The sequence below is a fragment of the Callithrix jacchus genome, chromosome 7 (assembly GCF_049354715.1).
Source record: "Callithrix jacchus isolate 240 chromosome 7, calJac240_pri, whole genome shotgun sequence".
Lineage (NCBI taxonomy): Eukaryota > Metazoa > Chordata > Mammalia > Primates > Cebidae > Callithrix > Callithrix jacchus.
Window position 1 is genome coordinate 90,465,489 of NC_133508.1, and position 23,919 is coordinate 90,489,407.

General features: G+C 50.3%; 2 protein-coding genes across 43 annotated transcripts in view; one reads left to right on the forward strand and one right to left on the reverse strand.

Annotated features, from left to right (window-relative positions):
* LRP8 (LDL receptor related protein 8) overlaps positions 1-569 on the reverse strand; it is a 75,769-nt gene extending 75,200 nt beyond the window's left edge. For all 28 annotated transcript variants that reach the window (XM_035251536.3, XM_035251535.3, XM_078331864.1 and 25 more), the window contains exon 1: positions 288-569. In XM_035251536.3, coding sequence (XP_035107427.1) covers positions 288-405 — 118 coding nt within the window. In that variant the 5' untranslated portion in view covers positions 406-569. The remainder of the gene's footprint in view (positions 1-287) is intronic.
* The window catches only part of DMRTB1 (DMRT like family B with proline rich C-terminal 1), a 131,830-nt gene continuing 108,168 nt past the window's right edge, over positions 258-23,919 (forward strand). For 3 of the 15 annotated variants that reach the window (XM_078331869.1, XM_078331875.1, XM_054236258.2), the window contains exons 1-2: positions 707-875; positions 3,104-3,188. The gene's annotated coding sequence lies outside the window, so the exon portion shown is untranslated. Of the gene's footprint in view, positions 576-706; positions 876-1,652; positions 2,154-3,103; positions 3,189-6,114; positions 6,276-9,374; positions 9,496-23,919 lie in introns of those variants that run through there. The other 12 variants (XM_078331880.1, XM_078331876.1, XM_078331881.1 and 9 more) reach the window with 12 other exon arrangements.

Consider the following 23,919-nt stretch of genomic DNA (forward strand, 5'->3'; position numbering starts at 1 on the left):
ATGAACAGCCGCCCCTCCCGCAAAGTTCCCCACCGGCCAAGCCCCCTGCACCCCTCCCCCAAGAGCCTCTGCCCCGAGGGCAGAGCCCTCATCACTGAGGCCCGAGGGGGTGGGGGGCCGAGGGCAAATTCAGGAATAGCCGCGTCGCGGGGAGCCTGTCTTGCCTGGCGACCCCAATAGCCCCGGGTTCGCGCCCCGCCCCGCCCCGCCCCATCCCGGACCTCCGGGCTGCGCTTTGTTGGCGGCGGGAGCGGCTCAGAGCCAAGCCAGGGGCCGGCCGCACGCACCTTGGCCGCCGAGCAGCGGATCAGCCGCCGCCGCCGCCGCCGCGAGATGCTGGAGCCGCAGCAGCAGCAGCGCCAGCAGCGCCAGCGGCCGGAGCGCGCCCCGCTCGGGGCGGCCCATGGCGGGCCCCCGGCTCCGGCCGCAGGGTCCCGCGCTCCCCGCGCCGCCGCAGCCGCCGCCGCGCCTCAGCTCTCCGAGTCCTTGCCGTGGCGCCGGGTCTGCCGCTGCCCCCGCCGCCGCCGCCGCCGCCGCTGCCGCCCGCCCCGGCTCCTCGGCTGCATTTCAAGCAGGTTCGGTGACGCTTGGCGGCGGGGCGGGCTCAGGCTGGGCGCGCGGCCCCGGCCCTGGGCGGCCGCCGCCGGCGCGCGCGCTCCCTCCCGCTGCCGCCTCCGCCCCACGCTCCCCCTGCCGCCGCCTCCTCGTCTTCCTCCCGCCTGTCGTTGGTCCACTCTTCTCTCAGCCGGGGCTCCACAGCCCTGTTTGGGGCTCGCCTGAGTGCTGGGCTCTGTAGACGCGGGGATGGGCTAGGCGAGCCCCTGACCCCCGGAGGCAGCATGTCCAGAGGAATCAGCAGAGGCTTCCTGGAGGAGGTGACAGGCCGATTAGAGGCCGAGGGATGTATAGGAGTGAGCCTGGGCGGGACGGGAAATGATGTTCCAGGGCGCACAAGCCTGTGCAGTGTACGCATGGGGCGGACGAGGAAGGGATGGGGGTGGGGTACCAAGATGTGGATGAGCAAGGAGAAGCTGGGGGCGCAGGGCTGGACCTCTTCACCTGTCATGGACTCCGGCTGGGATATTATAAATCCTTGTGGCTGGTTTCGTTTCCGTGCCCTCGTGCATCTGTGCATGTTGCATGCTCATGTGATCATGGGAGGGAATGTAAGGCAGATGGCTTGGGCCTGGTGCACAGACTATTCATCGTCGTGGGCTTCAGGGGCCTAGGCAGAGGGGCAATCAGGGGGCCCCGCAGGGACGACAAGGAATCCAGGAATCTTCGCTGGATGAGAAAGAGGAGGTCTGGTGGGGGGGCGGGGCACAGAAGGGATGCCATCCCTGCCACTAGGGCACGTGCGATTAGGCCCACGCTGTCCTCCCCTGCTGTCCTCTGCTGGAAGAGGAAGGCGCCTCCTCCTCTGGAGGGCTGCAGCCCACCTCACCCACGCTGGGGAGAACGATTCGAAGAGCAGAGCTGGGATTCGATTTCAGCTGCAGGCTTGTTAGCTGGGTCCAACCCACACAACCTTCTTTAGAAAATGAGATTCCAGGGCATTGGCGGCTCAGCCACCAGAAAGGGGCTTAGAGTCCCCAGAGAGCCCAGTACAGTGCTCCTGCCATCATCACCCCTTCTGTCCCTTGTTCATTCAGTCATTCAGCCAGCATTTCAAGCCCTGTTCTGGGCCAACCCTGTGCTGGGCCTGTGGGTGCCAAGATGAATCAGACGTGATGCCAGCCCCAGGGAGGTCCCTGACCAGTGGAGAGTCAGACCATTAGCATACAGACAATCACCTACATGTGCCAAACACCATTCAAGGCTCAAGGATACAGTGTGGAAACAGTAAGGTTCCTCCCTGCTCTCCTGCAGCTATGTTTTAGTTGGAAGAGATACACACAAAATCGGGAAAACAGAAGATTATTTCAGGTCATCATAACTTCAATGAGAAAAACAGACAGATGTGAAAGCAATGGGGTAACTGTAGAGAAGGTGATCAGGTGAGGCCTCATGGAGGAGGTGACATTTCACTGAACGGCAAGATGGATCCTGACCCATGAAGATCGGGGGAAAGGCATTCCTGGCAGAGGGAACGGCAATGCAGAGGCCTCAAGGTGGGCTGGGGCCTGATGACAGCGAAGGAGTTGGTGCCTCAGGTGAGGCCAGAGGGAGTTGGCAAGGCTCTGATCACCAGGGCTTTGTAGGCCACAGCCAAGAGTTTGGACTCTGTGTCAAGCACAAAGGTGCCTGGGACTATGGGACCAAGGTAGAAGCCCGTCTGCCACCCAAACTGACCGATCTGACTCAGTCTCTCCTCCTCTTCCACCCATAGGGAAGTCAATCCTATTTCCGAGTCTTACTTTCTCATCTGGGAAATGGAAGAGATAACTAATTTCTGAAATTCATTCCAACTGTAAGATTAGTGTGTGGGCGGAAGTATAGTATAGAGGCCGCAGATGGAAAGATGAAGAGCGCTGGCCTGTGGGTCAGACTGTCTGGATTTGAGTCTGTTCTTTACCTTTCTAGTTATGTGAACTTGGGCAACTCAAACTCTGTGGCTCCGTTTCTAAATCTGAAAAAGGAGAAAAGTGACAGTATTCACCTCACGGGGTTGTGGTGAGGATATTAGATGAGATTGTGTATGTACAGTACACAGTATATAGTAGGTGCGTGATAAATGTTAGTTATTGTTACTATTATTCAAACACAATTCCCTGTTCACACACCCCTGATGGCTTTCTAATACCCAGAACCAAGATTGAACCTGGGCATCCCCTGACCTCCCCAAGGGAGTCCTTGCTCATATTGTCAACACACAGCCAGCTGCCAAAGTGGGCAACTCCTTGTCTCTCAGCAGCCCCCTCAGCAGAGGTCCCCCTGGCTCCTCTCAGTCTCCACCCACTTTAGGCCACTTCCCTGGGCCCCTGCAGTCCCTGGGCTTCCCTTTATCACAGCCCTGACCACCCTGTGTTGCCTGGGTCTGCTTATGCAACTGTCTCCCTAGTCACTCTGCGGGCTTCCGGAGGACAGGAGCCTGCTTGCCTGCATTCTTGGATTCTTAGCACAGGACACATTTGACCAATGCTTGTTTCTGTCTTTATTGAAGGTTTTTGTACCCCTAGGAGGACTGTGTCTTCCTCATCTTCGTCTTCAGAAGATAAATACAAGGCCTGACACATTGCAAGCATTAGGTAAGTTATGTTTCCTTGAAAAAGTGAAAACTGCATAAAATAATAGCAATAGCTAATATTGATTGTATACTTGCTGGGGGTCAGGAACCATTCTAAATGTTTTACTTTTTTTTTTTTGAGGAGTCTCTCTGTCACCCAGGCTAGAGTGCAGTGGTGCCATCTCGGCTCATTGCAACCTCCATGTCCTGGGTTCAAGCAATTCTCCTCCCTCAGCCTCTGGGGTAGCTGGCATTACAGGTGCCTGTCACCACGCACCACTAATTTTTGCATTTTTAATAGAGATGGCGTTTCACCACGTTGCCCAGGCTGGTCTTGAACTCCTGACCTCAGGTGATCTGCCCGCCTTGGCCTCTCAAAGTGCTGGGATTCCAGACATCAGCCACCGCACCCGGCTTAAATTCTTTTTCCTGTTTAATCCTTACGACATCTTTATGAGGCAGGTTTTGTGGTTATCCCATTTTATAAATGGGTAAACTAAGCGGCCGAGAGGTCACACAGCTAGGAAAAGACTAAGCCTGCATGCAAACCCAGAGGATGCAAGTGGGAATTTTTCAGGGCACATAAACGGTTAATTTCTGTGAGGGGCAAAGGGAGAAAGCCCAGTCCTTGAAACATGAGACACCAAATGAACACTGAGGTCCTGGTACAGCTTCTGCCACCCAGGTGACTTCCTGTCCTCCGCTACCCTCTCTCTCCATCCTGGGCTGACTCAAGCTTACAGACACTGCCTACCCTGGGTTTCCAAAGAAAACTCCTAAACCCAACTCCAAATGTAATGAATTCTCCCATGAGACAGTTGTAGGTGACATTTCACCAGCTGTCAGTATGGCGCCCTGCCACTCCAAGTCTCCATGTTGGCCTCCAGCAGCCCACTCTCTGCACACTCTATCTACTCTTTCACTTTGTCCCCCAGGAACTGGAGCTTCAGACCTCTGCCAGGCTGTGCCCTCTGCCTAGAACACTCCTGCATGGGTTGGCTTCTGTTTACCCTTTGGGCCTCACCTCCAATGCCTCCTCATCTGGGAAGCCTTCTAGCCTCCTGCACAGCGATCCTCCCTGGTCCTCTGGGCCCCTGTGGCACTGTGCGTCCCAATCTCCCTGATCACACTGGACTGTCATTGTTGGCTCCTCCATCCAATGGGAGCTCCTCCAGTCAGAGACAGGATCATCCTGGTTCTTGCTCTGTCCCCAGTAATGACACCTCTCCAGGGCCAGAGGGCCTTCTGCACTCACCTCACCCAGACTGCTCTGGCAGGCCTTGTGCTAGGTGAGGGACACAGATGAACAAAACTCTACCTCTTCCCTGGAGGCGCTCTGGTCTGGAGGCAGAGAGAGCCTGGACAGACAGTGTCAGCCCAGGGGAACAAGAGCCAGGGAGGGGTCTGTTAAGGGGCCTCAGATTCCACCCCCAGGTACCTTAGGCCGAGTCACCAGCCCAGCCAGGGTCAGAGAGCAGCAGCCCCAAGCCAATCACAGCCGAGCTGCAAGGGCAAGGGTGCTCCACTGTCCTTCACTTACACTTCACTGCACTTCTCCACTGCCTTCACTTTAAGCAGGTGCAGCCCCAGTCCTTCACACGGTATTGCGAGCCCATGGCACACTTCTCCGTGTCACTGTCTCTCTGTGTTTGTGTCTCCGTCTCTTTCCCCCTCCCTCTGAGCAGGTAAAGTGTCCTGATTCCTGTAAAAGAGAGATTCTAATTTACTACCTGAGCTTTACACAGATCCAAACTGCCATAGTTTAAACCACCTGTTGCGCGTGTGACCTGGGGCAAGTTACTTTTATGCCTCAATTCTCTCATTTGCAAAACATGGATAGCATTAGCTAATGTTTCCTAATGCTATCAGTTACCTATTACTGCCAAACCAATTACCCCAAAACTTAGCAGCTTCAAACAGAAATACACATTTATTATCTCTCACAGTGTCTGTGGGCCAGGAACTGGGGAACAGCTTAGCTGCATGGGTCTAGCTCTGGGTCTCTCATGAAGTTGTAGTCAAGATGTTGGTGAGGCCGCAGTCCTCCGAAGGTTTAACTGGGGCTGGAGTGTCTGGGCTGGCTCACTCACACGGCTGGCAAGTCTCTTTTGGCTGGTGGCAGGAGGACTCCATTTTTCACCATGTGGCTAACTCCAGAGGACTGCTTGAGTGTCCACATGACATCGCTGGCTTTCCCTAGGGAGACTAATCAAAGAAAGAGAAAGCAATGAAGTCACAATGTCTTATATGACCTGACCATGGAAGTCATGCTCCCTCCTCTCTGCAATATCCTGTTGGTTACATGGCTCAGCTTTATTCTATGCAGAAGGGAACTATGTGGGAATGTGACTCCCAGGAGGTCTATATTGGGCTATCTTGGAGGCTTGCTGCCACACTGTCGTAGGATTTGTGAGGATGAATTAATACAGTTCTTCCTCTGTATCCATGGGGGACTGGTGCCAGGACCTCCTGCTGATACCAAAATCCTCAGATGCTCAAGTGGTTGGTAGAAACTAATGCAGTATTTGCATATAATCTATATACATCCTCCTGTATACTTTACATCATCCATCATCTCTAGGTTTTTTATAATACCTATACAATGTAAACGCTGTGTAAATAGTTGTTATGCTGTATTGTTTATGGAATAATGACAAGGAAAAAAAAGGCTGCACGTGTTTAGTACACATGCAATTTTTTTTTTCCTGAATATTTCTGATCTGCCGTTCGTTGAATCAAGGATTCAGAACGCATGGATGGAGACGGCCAACTAGGTATACACTTACACAGTGCGCACTATGTACTCAAAGGCCTTCTGAGAACTTAAGTACACACTATGTAAGCCTTTGCTATTATTATTGCCATTGTGGTTGCTTCTGCTACATAGTAAGAACTCTGTAAGGATTATCTACAGTTAATATCAGCTGCATTATTGCTATTCGCTGCAGACCCCCTTCACTGTGCAGAGGAACGGAGAGGATGAAGGTGGTTCCGGGGTTCATAGAAAAGCAAGACAGACCCAACCTCCGTGTCTTGCCTCTTGGCCATGTGCTTTCAGGAGGGTGGAGTCACAGTACCTCCTCCTCTACTGCCTTATGTAGGATACTGAGTGAGTCCTGCTCCCTCTCTGGGCCTGGGGTGCCCATCTCTAACCTAAAGGGTTGCCCTAGGTCACTATTTCCTGTAACTGCAATCATTCCCATCCGCTTGAGTTACTTTCTCTATTTCCCCTTACCTGCTATTGCCGTCCCAGTGTTCCCCTTAATTCCTTTCACTTAGATTTAGCTTCATCCTAAGCAATAATCTCCATGAAATCACAGGCTTGATGTGCTTATTATATTTTTCCAATACACATTAAAGTAAATGTGTGGCTATTCATGTAAACAATGAGCCGCTGTGCCTGCAGATGTGTCTCTTTTCTCTAAGGGCCATCAGCTCTGAGCTCCCTGTTAATTCCAGGGCGGATGGAGGGCAGGAGCCCTGACTGCTCTGCCCATGCTGACAGGCATTCCTCAAGGTGACTTGCAGGTGGCTCAGGCCCTGGGTGCTCACCCTGAGTCACATGGCCTTCGGGGACAGGCTTAGTACCTTTCTGTTTGCTTCTATTTTGGGTTTGTTTTTATTTTTTAAATTGTTTTTTATATTTGTATTGATTGGTTGAGACATGGTCTCGATCTGTCACCCAGGCTGGACTGCAGTGGTGCAATCCTGTCACTGTAATCTCCACCCACCCCAACCCCCGACCAGCCCCAGACTCAAGTGATCCTCCTACCTCAGCCTCCCCAGTAGCTGGGACTACAGACACACACCACCACATCTGGCTAATTTTTGTTTGTTTTTTAAGTAAGGACAGGGTTTTGCCATATTGCCCAGGTTGGTCTTGAACTCCTGAGCACAGGCGATCACCCGCCTCAGCCTCCCAAAGTGCTAGGGAGTACAGGGGTGAGCTACGTCAAAATCCCCTCCTTCCTCCCCGCCAGCCCCAGAAACCACCATTCTACTTCCTTTATTTATGAGTTTGACTACTCTAGGTACTTCATGTAAGTGAAATCATACAATATTTATTCTTTCGTGAGTGGCTTATTTCACTTAGCATGACACCATCAAGGTTCATCCATGTTGTGGCATGTGTCACAATTCCCTTCCTTTTTAAGGATTGGGGATAGCGCATTGTATGTCTACTCCACATTTTGTTTCTTCATTCACCTATCAGGAAACACTCGGGTTGGTTCCGCATTTTAGCTATTGTGTATAATGCTGCTACAAACATGGGTGTACAAATATCTCTTCAAGTCCTTGCTTTCAGCTCTTCTGAATATACTCAGAAGTGGAATTGCTGGATCATACTGTGTTTCTAGTTTTTATTTTTTGAGGAACCACCATAGTTTTTTCCGCAGCAGTTGTATCATTTTATGCCCCTGCCGACAATGTGTAAGGGTTCCAGTTTCTCTATGTCCTGGCCAAAACTTGTTATTTTCTGTTGTGGTTTTAGTTTGTTTGTTTGTTTTTGAGACGGAGTCTTGCTCTGACGCCAGGCTGAAGTGCAGTGGCACAGTCTCAGCTCACTGCAACCTCCGCCTCCCGGGTTCAAGCGATTCTTCCACCTCAGCCTCCCGAGTAGCTGGGATTACAGGCACGCGCCACCACAGCCGGCTAATTTTTGTATTTTTAGTAGAGACGGGGTTTCACCATGTTGGCCAGGATGGTCTTGATCTCTTGACCTCGTGGTCTGCCTGCCTCCGCCTCCCAAAGTGCTGGGATTACAGGTGTGAGCCACTGCCCCCGGCCTGTTTGTTTTTTATAACACAGAGCTTTGTTGAGTTGTAGGAATTCTTAGATCTTTTAGATATTAACCCCTTATCAGATATATGGTTGGCAAATATTTCCTTCCATCTCCATCATCAGGCTTTTCACTCTATCGATTCTGCCCTTTGGTACACAGAATATTTCAATTTTGATGTAGTCCAATCTATTTTTTCTTTTGTTGCCTGTGCATTTGATGTCATATTCTGAAAATATTTCTATATGATCACAACAAAATAAATGCTATTCATAGGGGCCATGATTAGTATTTTTTTCCTGCACACCTTTGTGTTTTTCCCTGGAATTAATAATTATTATGTTTTGCTTTATTGCTTTATTTCTTGCTTAGTTTTCTATGTATTTCTCTCTCCTTCCTCTCTAAACTCTCCCTCATTTGTGTAAATCTTGTCTTAGTACAATCACCCACATTCAATACAGTAATCCCCACTTATCTGGAGTTTCACTTTCTGCAAATTCATTTGCCCAAGGTCAACCATGGTCTGAAAATGTTAAATGGAAAATTCCAGAAATAAACAATTTGAAAGTTTTCAGATGCGGGCTATTCTGAGTAGCACGATGAAACCTCAGGTTGTCCAGCTTTGTCCCACCTGGGATGTGAATCATCCCTTTGTCCAGTGGGTCGGCACTATAGACACTCCTCTCCCATCACTTACTCAGCAGCCCCCTCAGTTACCAGATCAACTGTCACAGTATCCCAGTGCTTCTGTTCTGGTAATCCCTATTTTACTTGATTATGGGCCCCAAAGCGCAAGAGGAGTGGTGCTGGTGATTCTGAACACTTTATGCCAAAGGGAAGCTGTAAAGTACTTCCTTTAAGCAGAAAGGTGAAAGTACTTGACTTAATAAGAAAATTAAAAAACAAAATTGCGTGCTGTGGTTGCTAAGGTCTACAGTAAGAATGACTCTATTCATGAAATTGTGAAGAAGGAAAGAAATTTGTGCTAGGTTTGCTGTTGCACCTCAGGCTGCAAAAGTTACAACCACGTGTGATGAGTGCTTTGTAATGATGGAAAAGGCATTAAGTTTGTGAGTGTAAGACACAAATAGAAACATGTTCTGATGACAGCAATCAGGTTCCATTGCGGGTATTGGAATGTATCCCCAAGGATAACGGGGGAGTACTGTATTCTACCCACTTACTCCTCTTGAAGGAGTCCCTGTGGATTTCTGACTGCTGCGTCGTGGACTGGCTGATGGCAAGGCCAGCTGCTCTGGTTGTCACTTGGATACTGTTGTGCACCTTTCTCCTGGGTCGAACCCCTCAATTCCTAGGTCCCATGTCTTCCTCTTTCTGGGTTCACTGCTTTATTTGGGGGAAATGTACCCATAGCTTTCTTTTTGTTTTACTTTTTATTTACATATTTATTTTATTTTATTTTTTGAGATGGAGTCTCCCTCTGTCACCCAGGCTAGAGTGCAGTGGTGTGATCTCGGCTCACCGCAGCCTCCGCCTCCCAAGTTCAAGCAATTCTCCTGCCTCAGGCTTCCAAGTACCAGGACTACAGGTATGTGCCACCATGTCTGGCTAATTTTTGTAGTTTTAGTAGAGATGGGGTTTCTCCATGTTGGCCAGGCTGGTCTCGAATTCCTGACCTCAGGTGATCCACCCACCTCAGCCTCCCAAAGTGCTGGGATTATAGGTGTGAGCCACTGCACCTGGCCACATACACCTATACCTTTCTAAAGGATGTGTTTGAGGTAAAATCTAAAGACCTTGCATTTCTAAAAGTGCCTCACATTTAATCAGATAGTTTGACCAGGTATAAATTTCTAAACTGGTAATATTCTTCCCTCTGAATTTTGAAGGCTTGCTCCATTGTCTTCTAGTTTCTGCTGTAAAGTCCAAGGCCATTCTGTTTCCTAATCTTTTACAGAGGCTCTCTCTGTTCCCTCTAGAAGCTGTGTCCTCAGTGGGTCTTTTCTTTTAAGAGATGGGTTCTCATTGCCACCTAGGCTGGAGTGCAGTGGCACAATCATTGCTCACTTTAGCCTTGACCTCCTGAGCTCAAGGATCCTCCTGCCCCAGCCTCCTGAGTAGCTGGGATTACAGGCTCACACCACCATATCTGCTTAGCCTTAGTGTGTCTTGAAGCGAATCAATTTCCATTCATTGTGCTGGGCATCCAGTGGGTCCTCACGGACAAACTAATCATCTTCATTTTGGAGGCAATTTAAAAGAAGTACCTCTATAATGATTTTATTTTTTCTTTCAGGAACTCCTTAATTATTCAAATACTGGCCCCAGACCAGTTTTCTATATTTCTTACATCTTTTTTTTCCACCTGATTTTTTAATCCCGTTTTGCTCTTCATTCTGGAAATTTTCTTCAACTCTTCACAGTTTTTTGTTGTTTTTCAAAAATGTATCTTTTCATATTTCCAACAGCCTTTGTTTGTTCTTTCACTATTCCTTTTTTTAGAGTATCTCGTTCTTTTTTCATGGATGCAATATTTTCTCTTATTTCTTTGAGGATGCTAGTCATGTTTGTTGTTGCTTCTGTTAAAGTATTTCTCACCATGCCTAATCTCTTCTTTGTCCAAGTTAATTTTTTTTCTGATTGTTGAAAAGACAAGCCACAAAATGGGAGAGTATATTATAGCACAAATAACGCACAAAGCCTTACTATCCAGAATACATAAAGAATTCTTACAAATCAGTAAGAAGACAACTCAGTTTAAAAAGAGAAAAAGATATGAATGAGTATTTCCAGCAGAAAAATATGAATGAAAAATAAACCAAAAGAAAAGATTCTCAGCCTTAAAGAAATCAGGAAAATGTACATTAAGACCACAGGAAGATTTTCCATAGAAAAGGGGTCGCATGGTGGCAAGTATTGGTGAGGCAGGAATCAACAGGGATCCCTACATGCTCCAATGCAGTGTAAATTGCTGCAAATGCTTTAGAATATTGCGATGTCACTACTAAGTGTAAACCCTAGAGATACGCTTGCGTGCAAGCACCCAGAGACAAGTGCAAGGATATTCCCGGCAGTGCTGTTTATGATGGCAAAAACCTGGAAACCACCCTAATGTCCTTAACAGTAAAATGAATTAATCGTGGCATCACCATACAATGAAATCCTGTACAGCAGTGGCAATGAACCTAACATAGTCGTGCCCAACTACAAGAAGGAATTTAGAAATATAATGTGCAGTGGGAAAGGCCTGTTGTGGAAGACTACACCAACAGGATCTGACACTTATAAGCCTCCAAAACAAGCAAAATTCAACGACACTGTTTAGGTTTTCATACATAGGTGGTAAAAGTATGTTTGTTTTTAATGAGGATGGGTCACAAAATTTAAGATAGTAGTTACTTCTGTAGGGAAGGCAGGGAAGTGGGACAAGGAAGAAGCCCACAGCAATGATCATCTCATGTTTCAGTTGGGTTCAAAGGTGTTCATTATTACAGTGCTTCATAATGATGACCCTGCATTTGGTGTTTCTAGGACAATCTTGGTTTATATCTATTGTCTCAACATAATTACTCAGTATAAGCTTTTCCTTTCCCAGAAAGTTCCTAATGTAGATAGTAAATGATTTTGGCCAACTTATTTCTTATAAAATGCAACATGCATCTCTTGTATTCATCTATTATTCCGTAATCTATATAGGGTTTGTTTGTTTGTTTGTTTTATGAGACAGGGTCTCTCTCTGTTGCCCAGGCTGGAGTGAAGTGGCATGATCTGAGCTCACTGCAACCTCTGCCTCCAGGTTCAAGCGATTCTTGTGCCTTGGTTTATCGAGTAGCTGGGATTACAGGGACCTGCCACCACAGCTGGCTAAATTTTTGTATATTTAATAAAGACAGGGTTTTGCAATGTTGCCCAGGCTGGTCTCAAACTCCTGGCTTCTAGTGATCTTCCCACCTCAGCCTCCCAAAGCTAGGATTATGCTAAGATTACTAGTGTAAACCAGTGCACCTGGCCTCCGTAATCCATATAATTTTTAATGCTGGGAGCTTGGCGATAGTCTCATGTGATGTTTGTGGTCTGACCCTGGCATCCTTGTGAACCAGCCTGAGTAACTATCCTTGGGACCTCAATGAACCAAGCCCTGGAGCCCCCAGTCCCCAGACCCCTCTGGCCACTCTGACTCCCTGTGCCCTAGTCCCCACACCTCACCTGTCCTGGGCCCCACCCTGTCCTTTCCTCTGCTTCTCACTGCCTGTGGAGCCATCTCCCAGGGGCCCTGAAACCTCACCCACAATCCAGGTCCAGCCAGGGCCCCTGTGCCAGGCCCCATGCTGGGTGATGTTGGGGACCCATCCTGGGAGCAGCAGGAGATGGAAACTGTGACAGCCCAGTGGATCAGGGCTGTTACACTGCAGAGGAGAAGGCTCAGCACAACCGGGGCCCAGGGAAGGCTGCCTGGAGCTGATTTGAAGTCTGACTGGAGTGAGCTGGTTGGCAAAGTGAGGGAAGAGTGCTCCAGGCAGAGAGGACAAGGTGCAGACAGCAGGGTGGGGAGGCATAGGCAGGGGACGCATCTCACAGGTCACTGTGAACAGAGCACAGAGCACAGGGCAGTGCCTGGTGCAAGTGGGGCTGGAAAAGCACCTACTGGAGCCTCGAATGCCAAGCCTGGGGTCTTGGACTGTCTCCTGAAGGGAGCAAGGAGGCACTGAAGATATTAGAGTGAAGCAAGAACTGCCAGTGAGTCATATCAAGTGAGGTTAGAGGGAAACTGGGAGGGAAACGGAAGGAGATGAGGCAGCAGAGACATTTTACAGTTCTGCTTCGCCCTGGAAACCCGCTCCCCGACAGCCTCCTCCCTGTGTCCTGCACCCACCACCCCCACACCTATGCATACACATGCTGCAGAGCTGGTGGGGGGCGGAGTAGCTCTGTGGTCTTGTGTGCAAGTGCTGGTGTGGGACTTCTGGGTTCAAATCCCAGCCTTGCCATATGTCCTACCTGTGTAACTTCGGGCAGGTGGCTCAATGTCTGTGTGTCTAGTTTCCCTGTAAAATGAGGGTGATAGAAGTACTTACCTCATTGAAGCTTAACTGAATCACAGGGGCCTGGCACATAGTAAACTCTCAATCACTGTGAGCTGTCATGGTCTCTGGGGTGACACCACATGCTCTCCTCCAAGACAGAGGAGACTAAACCTGAGGAAGAAGAAACCGGAGAAAGGGCAGGAAGGTTTTGTGGCAGAGACTAGTCTCAAGATGGCAGTCCCCAGCACAGGGCTGGATGTGTTCCCACCAGTAGACAGGCTCAGATGCAAGGACTCTGGTGTGTCTGCCGCTGCATCCTCCATTCCTAGAGTGATGACTCAATAAATATGTGCTGAATGAATGAATGAATGAATGAAATGTCATGATTTCCAGGTACCCCACTGATGTGGTGTGACGGTGTCCCCACCTAAATCTCTTCTTGAATTGTAGCTCCCACAAGCAGGTGTTGTGGGAGGGACCCAGTGGGAGGTAATTGAATCATGGGGGTGGGTTTTTCCCATGCTGTTCTCATGATAGTGACTAAGTCTCAGGAGATCAGATGGCTGTATAAAGGGCAGCTCCCCAACACATGCCCTCTTGCCTGCCGCCATGTAAGGTGTGCCTTTGCTCCTGCTTCATCTTCCATGGTGATTGTAAGGCCTCCTCCGCCATGTAGAACTATGAGTCCATTAAACCTCTTTTTCTTTGTAAATTGCCCAGTTGGGTATGTCTTTATAGCAGCATGAGAACAGACTAATACACCCACTTACAACTAAAGCCCTGAGGTCTCTTTCCTGTCCTTGCCTGGGTGGGTGCAGTGAGTGGAATGTATATTCCCTGATGCACCATCTCCAGCCCTTACAGTTTATGGGTCCTCACTGGGCTGTGTCCAGCATCTATCCTGCTGTCTCCCCTACCCTGGGCTGTCCCTGCTCTTGTCGCTTCCCCAGGTGATGGGTGAGGACTGAAGGAGACCCAGCCCCGGCCTGGGGGCCCAGGGACCAGGAGACACCTTGGGAGGGCTGGGTCACTTCAGGCAATTCCCTTCACCTCTCTGAGCCTCTTGAAAATGGGCAGAATGATCCCTACATGACAGAAGTGTGGAGAGGATCATGGGAGATGACATGCTTAAAGTGACGCACACTGTGATCTGTGTGTCAGCGTTGCTGGGCTAGGACTAGGGTGAGCATGTGAGGCACCTGGGGTGCAGGTTCTCCCTAGGTCTGGCCCTGTGCTTGGTAAATGCTGCCTTTTACTACATAAGGGGCAAGGCTGCCAAGAGTGCCTGGAGCAATGGCCCTCAGCCGGGCCTAGGGGAAGGGTCTTGCTGGGCTGGGGATGGTCTGAAACCCAAGTGGCAGGAAGAAAACTGGAGCCAGGAATCAGCCCAGGAGGCCCCTCCCACTCAGGACCGCCCTCTCCCCACCCCAAACCCCAAACCCCCTCAGGAGCCCAATAGGTGCATCATTTCTCTTTCCCTCCATGAGTGAGCTCCAGCGGGGGATGGTGGCCTGGTTTCCCAGGCCCTGCCCCTAGGACCCCCAACCTGTCTCCGGAGATGTCTTCCCAGCCTCAGGCCATAGCCCACCCAGCCCTCCCCAGGACTGACTCCAGCACAGACACCAGATGGCACCTCTGTGTGTGAGCCACTGTGGGGTGTTGCATGTTTATGACTGTACATGTGTGTGCATATCCATGTGTGGAGAGGGCTGTTACTCCATGTGATCTTGTATGGGTAGCTGAGTCTGTGTGTGCTTGGAAGTATGCTGTGAGTGTGTGTGTGTGCACGTGTGTGTGTGTGACAGCTCTCAGATGTCACCTTGTTGCTTAGGTCACCATTAGCATGTACCCAGGTGTCCCGATTCGAGGCTCACGTGTTTGGGTCTGTGCGTTTGTGTAACTGGCCCTTGGGGTGTCTGAGTGTACCCTAGATGAAGAGAGCTTTTCTATGCACCAGCGTGGATGCATGCTTCTGAGTGTGCTGCTGTGCATCTGGAGGGCTTTGTATGTTTGTGTAAAATTACTAGGTGCGCAGTGTAGGAGTTGAGACAAACAAGACAATCACAGTGGTGTGTGAGGCTGTGGGGCCATGGAGTTTCAGAGGAAGGGTGGACAAACTACCTGCAGGGAGACAGAAGGCTTTCTGGAGGAGAATGGGAGAGGCTTCAGGTGAGGGAGCTGCAGGAGAACAGGTCCAGAAGGTGGAAAGCACGTGTTGAAGCAAGGCTGGAGATGTCTCCTCATGTAAGACCTGGGATGGCAGAATATAGGACAGGAGAAGGCAAATAATATGGTCACAGCTCCCGCAGGGCCTGCTATGGACTCCCAGGTCTAGGCTCAGAGAGGGAAGGCCCTGGTGAGGATGGAAAACAGGCAGCAGACAGCTCCTCTTCCTGCATCTGCTGGGCCAGCCCTGCCCTAGGTTTCTAGGGAGAGGGATGGCAGGGCTCCAGCATTGTTCTTGGGCTGATCCTTCTCTTTCCAGGGGTGATGGCCTGTGCACCCAACCAGACCCAACCAGACCCAACCAGATCCTAGGGTGGGGCTGGAGTGAGGGGGATGGGGAGCTGTCTGGGACGGGAATCCCTGTGCCCTGCATCCTCATTGCTGGCTCTGCTGCTGACTTCATAATTCTGGAGATAGGAGCAGAGGCCATGGGGATAGCGGGTCAGCATGCCCCATCAGGCTGGTGCTCTGTGCTCATGAGTAGTGGGTAAAAAAAACAACGAGGACTAGGGAGCCGAAGGCTTGGATTTAAACTCTGACTCTACCATACACCTGTCTGTAACCTTGAGCAAATCACCTAACTTGTGCTTTCAGTTTCTCTGTGCCTCAGTTTCCTGATCTGTAATTGGGGGATGATGATAGATTGATGCCCGTCCATAGTATCGATGTGTGGATTAAACTAGTAATATGTTAAAAATGCTCATAACAGCACCTGGCCCAGTAAGGAAAAGCGATGGAAACATTAGCTACTATGATTATTTCTTTACATGCTCACAACCACTATGAGGCTCACATGATTTCCTTCACTTCAAGAACACAGGCTTTGGACTCACCCAGGCCTCAGTCTGAATCCTGACTCTGAATTCACCCCCAGCTGTGTGAACCCAAGAAAGCTGCTTCCCCTCTCTGAGCTTTCAGGGTGCCCCTGCATGGAATGAGGCTGCTGTCAGGAATGAATGGAATGATACATACCAGGCTCTAAGCCCAGTGCCTGGGGTAGGGTACACACTTCTGACATTCATAAAAGGTGAGGACCCAGAACCAGCGAGGTTAAGCGGTTTGGCCGGGGTCTCAGGGCCAGTAAGGAGTAGGGCTGGGACTGGAAAGTAGAGGGTCCGACCAGAGGCCCAGGCACCTCTCCCCTGCCAAGCTGTCTCTCCTCTGGGTCTTGGAGTCCCCATCTGTAAGGCGAGTTGCTACATTGAGGGGGCCTGCTGGGTGGGTCAGCAGGGAAGGATGGTGCTGGGTCAGACTGCAGGGCTGGAAGGGAGTGGAAGAAGCCCAAAGCCCCAACCAGAATCAGAATCGCAGTCCCATGACCGGAGCCTTCTGCTCTACCCAGAGATCTGCCCCTGCACCCAGCTCCTCACCAGAGTGGGCTCCCTGGTGGGGGCCCCCCAGTGTCACGTATTTCTCCATCTGTTCTCTACCAACCGCCCTGTGACCTTGGGTGAGTCTCTCAACCTCCGCCAACTTTGGTGGCCTTATCTGGGCACCACGAAAGCTCCCTGTTGGTGAAAGTCCCTGACTTGCTGGGCACCTGCTGAGTGCCAGGCTCTTTTCTAGGCACTTTACCTGCATCAATTAAGTTAATCCTCCCACCAGCCCTGTAAGTGGCATACTGCTCCCAGGATGGGATGAGGTCCTGCACCCTGGTGAGGGAGAAATTAGATAACAGAAGGAAATTGCTATGAATGGGGCTGTGCACCTGGCAAATGCTACATATATGTTTATTTTCTTGTTATTATTATTCCCAGCACTTCCAAGTTGGTTTTTGTTTTGTTTTATTTTAGAGATGAGGTCTCACTGTTGTTCAGGCTGGATTCAAACCCTGGACTCAAGTGATCCCCTCACCTCAGCTTCTCGAATAGCTGGGGCTATAGGCATGAGCCACCTCATTCAGCTCCGGCACTTCCAAGTTTGCAAAACACCAGGACCTCCATGCTCCCCTGGGAAAGTGGGGCCCAGGGAACAGGGATTATTACTCTCATTATTGCTGCATTCATCTGTTCTCCATTCATTCATCAACCCAGCATCCATCCAAGGATCAGGCCTGGGCCAGGTACCCTGGGGACCCTGACAAGAGGCTATGGGCTTCCAGCTTTGGTCAGGGGGCAGAAAGCCCACTGGCCTTCAGGGACTGTGGCCTGCAGGGACTGGGGGGTGAGACTGGGTGGCTACCTGGCAGGGATGGGGACCCAGTGAGACCAGATCTTCTGATTCTTCAAGAAAAGCTAAAAATCTAGATTTCTGTATAAAATATCCTGAGCTTTTATCATCTTTTAAATATTTGCAACCAATTTGATTAAAACAAACAAACATCAGACACAGGGTCTTATGCATGTAATCCCAGCACTTTGGGAGGCTGAGGTGGGAGGATTGCTTGGACTTTGATACCAGCCTGGGCAGCATAGCGAGTCCTCATCTCTACTAAGAATGAAAAATGAGCTGGACATGGTGATGCATGTCTGTAGTCCCAGCTACTCCAAAGGTTGAGTCTGGCAGACCCAGGCTGCAGTAAGCTATAATTGCGCCACTGCACTCCAGCTTGGGCAACAGAGTGAGACCCTGACTCAAATAAACAAACAAGCAAAAAAGAGAGAAAAGAATGCACTGTGCAGGCTGTGTTCTGTCCATGGAATGAATCTTTAACACCCTCCCACCCTGGCCTGGCATTCCAGACCCTTCTCTGTTTGGGCCTTGCTCTCCTCCCCTTGCCTCGCCTCTGGAGGACCTTGCTCTGGGATATCCACCATCTGTCACACCTTCTTCCTTCCCAAGCCCGTTCACACCTCCGAGCCTTTGCATATGCCTTTCCTTTGCCCTTTGCCTAATGTTTGAGGCCATGTACACGGGAGCTGCTCTACACACAGAGATCCAAAAGCAAGCACAAAGGACAAAGACCCTCCCCTCAGAGAACTTACATTCTAGTGGGGAGCCAGAAAATAAAGAAATCAGTAAAATCATGATGGATGGCAATAAGGACTGTTCAAAAACTGAAGCAGGGAATGGGGACTGGGGTTGCTGAGGCCAGGAAGATGCCAGAATTTTAAACGAGGCTGCCAGGGAAGATCTTGGTGGCCGGGCCCAGCCCAGGACTTCTCCACTTTGGGAGAAGCCTGTGCACCTGGGAGTCAAAGGGCTGAATCTGGGCCATTCCAGCAGGGCTTCCTGGAGGAGGTGTCCAATGATGGCCTTGGGGGATGGGAAGGAAGTGGTTACTATGTAGGGTATGAGGGTCCTGAGGAGAGATTCTTAGTGGAGGCTGGGCACCAGGCAGGGTGGGTAGGAGATAGCCTTCACCCCAAGGCTGGGCTTTGAACCCAGACTATTGGCCCAAGCCTCTCATTACCAGGAGCCTTTGGCTCCCATCAGGCCCCATTCTCCTGCATCAGGAACTACCAGGGTTGAGGCAGCAGGTGGCTGTGTCTGGAGCCAGACAGGGAGAATACATATGAGGCAGGAACAAGGCCAAGCCTGGTGACTAGACACTGTGTGGCCTGTGGGGCAGGCAGGTGGACACAGAGGATGCTGGGCTGGGCTTTCCTAGGGGCTCTCCTGCCATCCCCTGCCAACGTTGACCAGGGAGTGCAGTTATAGCCAAGATGCCACAGGCCACTCTTCTTTTATTTATGGATTTAATTTGTCCCATGCATCATGCTGACAGCTTGGAATTAGGTGGCTGCAGGGGCCCTGGCCTGGATCCTCCATGATTCCGCCTGTGCTATGGCCAGCTGGGCCCCGAGGTGTTTCTCTGCTGCTGATTTGTGCCGGAGGCCCCAGGGGTTGGGGTGGTTTAGCTGCTATATGTGGAAGGCCCTGAGGTGTGCCAACCTGACCTAGTATCATTCCTTATCCCTGGGCCCAGAGCAAGCTCACTGCCCCTATTTTGCAGGTATGGAAGGCGAGGCCCAAGATGACATGACAAGTCTGTGGCAGTGGCCCAGGGACTGCTGTGTCCTGGCTGGCACTTGCCACCATCTACTCTAGCTCCAGATTTTGTCAGCCAGGCCTCCCAGCGAGGAGGAGGGTGTTACCTGCTCCCATCAGTGGGAGCACACTGGGGGAGGGAGAGTGAGTTAGTCTGTTCTCACTCTGCTGTAAGAAATACCAGAGACTGGCTAATTTATAAAAGAAAGAAGCTTTTTTTTTTAAGACAGAGTCTCACTCTGTTGCCCAGGCTGGAGTGCAGTGGTGAGATCTCAGCTCACTGCAGCCTTTGCCTCCTGCATTCAAGTGATTCTCCTGCCTCAGCCTTCTGAGTAACTGAAATTAAAGGCATGCGCCACCACGCCCAGCTAATTTTTTTTTTTTTTTTTGTATTTTTAGTAGAGGGGGTTTTGCCATATTGACCAGGGTGGGCTTGAACTCCTGACCTCAAATGATCTATCCATCTCAGCCTCCCAAAGTGCTGGGATTACAGGCCTGAGTCCCTGTGCCTGGCCTATAAAGGGAAGAAGTTTAATGGCCCCACAGTTCCTCCCCATGGCTGGGGAGGCCTCACAATCATGGCAGAAATTGAAGGAAGAGCACATTTTCAACTTTTCTGTGTAGCTGAGAAATTTCAGAGTACGAAGTTGGTTGGGGGAGATGAAACTGAGGAGATACCCCTGGTGAAATCCTATTCAAAGACAGTTCCCCCTTTTCCAGCTCTTGGTAGAACACAGTGGGTAAAGTGCAGGCTTTGGGGTCCAGCTACCTTGGTGTAACTCCTGGTTATGGCCTTGAACTGGTTACTTAACCTGCCTCCATTTCTTCACCTAAGAAATACAGATAGTGATGTACCTACTGTCCCATCAGGTGGCTGGGAGGCTGTGATGGGAATATATGTAAGTCGTCAGAATGGAGCCCACACAGGTGGGTGCTCCATAAAGGTGGGCTGCCCCATGGCTGGCCCATTCCTTGGAGAGCTCTCAGCAGGATCATTAACATGGGCGTGGAGAAAAAAAGCCACATGGCCCAGCACTGGGAGAGGGTTCAATTACCTCCTCTTCTACACACACACACACACACACACACACACACACACCCAGCCAACTCTGCACTTTTGTAATCAATGAGATTTGTTACTATTTGTATAAGGCTGTTAATTCTTTAATTTTTAAAATGTAATAACATTGTGTTGTTTTCACTGTTCATTTTTAAGATGAAAATCTATTTGAGGCAAGTCATGCTGGTTTTCCATTTGCAAAAATAGTGAAGTGTTTCCTTTTAAAATAAAGTTTAAGAAGTGAATTGATCTCTGAACTATCTTCACAATATTTCTGTAAATCTGAAACTGTCCAAAGCTAAAGTGTTACTTTAAAAAAACCCAGGTTCATTTTTTTAAAAAGAAAAAATTTTTAGAGAAAATCGAATTGATTGACGGGAAGTATGAAGTGAATGCTGGCCAACGCTGCTTTCCTCCCAGCCCTGATGGCCGGCTCACAGGAGAGGGCTGGGGGGTGCGGAGCGGGGAGAGGAGGAAGGGTGGGTGGCAGAGCCCGGAGCTCTTTGGGAGTGGGAGCAGGGTGTCTCCCAGGGTCCCTCCCACAGGTGTGACAGAGGTGACTTTAATGACAGGGGAAGGAAGGGATGATGAAATTCCCTGAGACAGCAACAGTGGGGAGCAGTGGTCATCCCTGGACCCACAGGCCAAGGCCGGCAGCAGTCCTGGAGCCCGTGAGGGCCGAGGCAGTGGGAGAGGGCCGGTGGCCTTCGGTACAGGAACGTCACTGGCTCAGCAGGGGGCCTCTCTCTCTGCCCACCCCCAGAGCTCCTGCTGCTCCTTCCTGCTGAAAGAACCCACCAGAGGCCAGAGGCCAGGGAGCTCCTGTGAGGCGTCAGTTCACGTTGCAGAGGCAGAGAACGCAGCTGCAGGGCCAGTGGAGAGGACCCAGTCCTGGCACGTGGGGCCGGAGCGGTGGGGCAGAAGCTCACAGATTTGTGGGAGGAACCTGGAAGCCAGAGTCAGTTGCTGCGTCATACCTACTGTGTGCCGCAGGATGCGCCACTTCTCCTCCTGAGCCTTGGTGTCCTCATCTGTCCGCTGGGGCAGCCGGTGGTTCCCCCCAGGAGTGCAGGAAAGCTGCCATGGGCCAATGTAGCAATGTAAGGTGTGTGTAAGCCCTGGGCACACAATAAGAATTGCTGGTCAGACAGAATATCATCTGCCCTTTCTAACAGAGGACAGAGCCCCTCCTGCCTCCTCATGGTCACTGGTGGTGTGCTACACTCTACCAACTCCCTCTCAGCCACTTTGGGGACAGTAATGTCCCCTGCACAGGTCCGGCCACCACAGTTTCCTTAAACCAAGCCTCCTACCTGCAACGCCAGGATGCTCCTTGGTGACTCTAACCCTGCCACACACACCAAGTCTCACCTAGTCACCCCTTCAAGGTACAGAGGAGGAGCCCAAGGTCCCAGGAGGGAAGTGACTAGTCCAAAGGGACTGCCGAGGCCGATTTGGTCAGAACATTTCGGGGAGGGCCTTGCCCTGGAACTGGCCTGAGGGGCTTCCCCAGGAGGCAAGAGAACTCTGGTCAAGGCTGCTGGCTGCTTCTTTTTCCCCCGGTTTGCTACCTAATAATACAGAGGGAGCCCAGGGAATTTTTGAAGAAAAAAAATCATTCAAATTGAAGAAATAAATAAACACAGGCTTGCAGGAGCACAGGTGCTCTGGGGAGTTCCAGTGATTTCAATAGCCCCCTTCTCTAACAGCACGCCTCACCCCCGTTTCTTTACAAATAGCTGATGGCCTCTTGGTCCTGGGTAAATAAACCGCAAAAGTACCTTCAAGCTCCCTCTTCCTCCCATACCTCCCTTAGCCTAGCAGGGAAAGTCCTGGCTCCAATCCCTGCCTGTGCTGATTTGCTGTGTGGTCTTAAGCGCATGACTGCCCTCTCTGGGCTCAGTGTTTCCCACCTGTGTAAAGGAATAATGGTCTTTCTCCTATTCTCGTCCTGCCAGTCTAGGAGAAAACACTTAGCCCCAGCCGTTCTTCTTGCATGCGCTCTGTCTCTCTCTTCACCCTTCAACAGTCCCACCATGCTCCAGCCTCAGTGAAATTCCTGCCACTCCCCAAATATGTCACAGGAGTTAGGGACGGGTGCATCACGTGGATTTTGTGGGAAATAAACCGCCTCCCGATTGCATCTGTTGGTTTAAAACAATAAGCATTTATGGTTCCGCTGGGCAGTTGTGATGATGTCATTGTGTTTGAGTCAGTACATCCCTTCCGTGACAGGCTGATTACACACCTGACCCCAGGTCTCCACTCTCCTCCCATATCTGTGCCCCTTGCAATGTGACTTCACAGTTCCTCCCATTAAGCGGGTGGTGGAGGTGCTATTTTCCTACCCCTCCATCTGGGCTGGCCTTATGACTTGCTTCAACCAACGGAATGCGGCAGCAGTGATGACAGGCCAGTCCTGAGCCTCAGCAGTGAGGGACCCTGCATGCTTCTTTTCACTGTGCTGGACCGTCGCTGCTGCCATAAGAATGACTGGGCTGGGCTGCTGGAGAATGAGAGACCCCATGGAGGGTGGCCTCAGCCACCAAAGCCCAGGCCCACCCAGACCTGAGAGCCCCCAGTCAACCAGGGTCACCAAATTGTTGCAGTCTGCCCAGGATTAAGGTTTCTCGTGGGACATGGGTCTTTCAGGGCTATCACTGGGACAGTCCCAGGAAAACCAGGATGGTTGATCACCCTACAGCAGACCCACCTTTTGGCTCAGGTAGAGGAAAGAAGCCTGCTGAGATCAAAAGAACTGCCCTGCTGGCCTCTAAATGCTTATTGTTTTAAACAGACAACTGCGTTTGAGAAGGATTTGTCATACAGCAAAATCTTCCCGAGACACCTTCTCCAACTCTGTGTGAAGGACTCGGAGTTACTGGCCATGACTGTGCAGGTTGTACACTGCACAACTGCAGGGGGAGCCAGTCACAGAGAATACATTGTGAAAGGCCCTGCTTAGGACTGCACAGGACCAAAGTCCTAGGTAAACTCAGCAAGGCTCTAGTTCAATGTTACCTCCTCTGTGAAGCCTTCCCAGACTCCCCTGGATCTAATTTTCTGGGGGAAAAGGAACTTTGTGTGCTAAAAAGAGCACAGGTTTTAGAGTCAGACAGGCGGCTGCTCACACACCAGGCCAGTCATTTGAACCTCACGCAGAGTGGGAATGGCGGCAACTGCCGTTCTTGGGATTGTGATGAGGAGAGAGCACACAGACAGTGCCTGGCAGATAGTGTGTGTTTCACAGAAGAACGAAGCCCAGGCGTCTCCTCGCACAGCCCCAAACCCTCTCTGCTCCCACTGTTGCGGCTCCAAGACTTTCTTCCTCCACAAAACTCAGTCTCTTTGTCACTGGCATCCCATCCCCCAGGCTTGTGCTGCTGCGTTATGTATTGAGGCCAAAGGGACTTTCTCTTTTTTCACTTAAAAAAAATTATATAGTAAAATTTACTTTTTTCTTTTGATGTACAATCCTATGAATTCTAACTCATGTATGTAACCACCACCTTAATCAGAGCACAAAACAGCTCCATCACCCCAAGGGATTTTCTTTTCAGAATATGTCTTTTTTAATATCACAATTTTGGAATAGATAAGATACATACTTTGTAAAAAAAAAAAAGTATGTAAAAGTATAAAAGTTACTCAGTAGGAACTGTGTCTCCCACTGCTGGTTACTCCTCAGAGGCAATTTGTAGTTTTTAATTTTGACAATTGTATACATGTGTAACTATTCAAAAGAAGACATAGAACATTTCCATCATTCCAG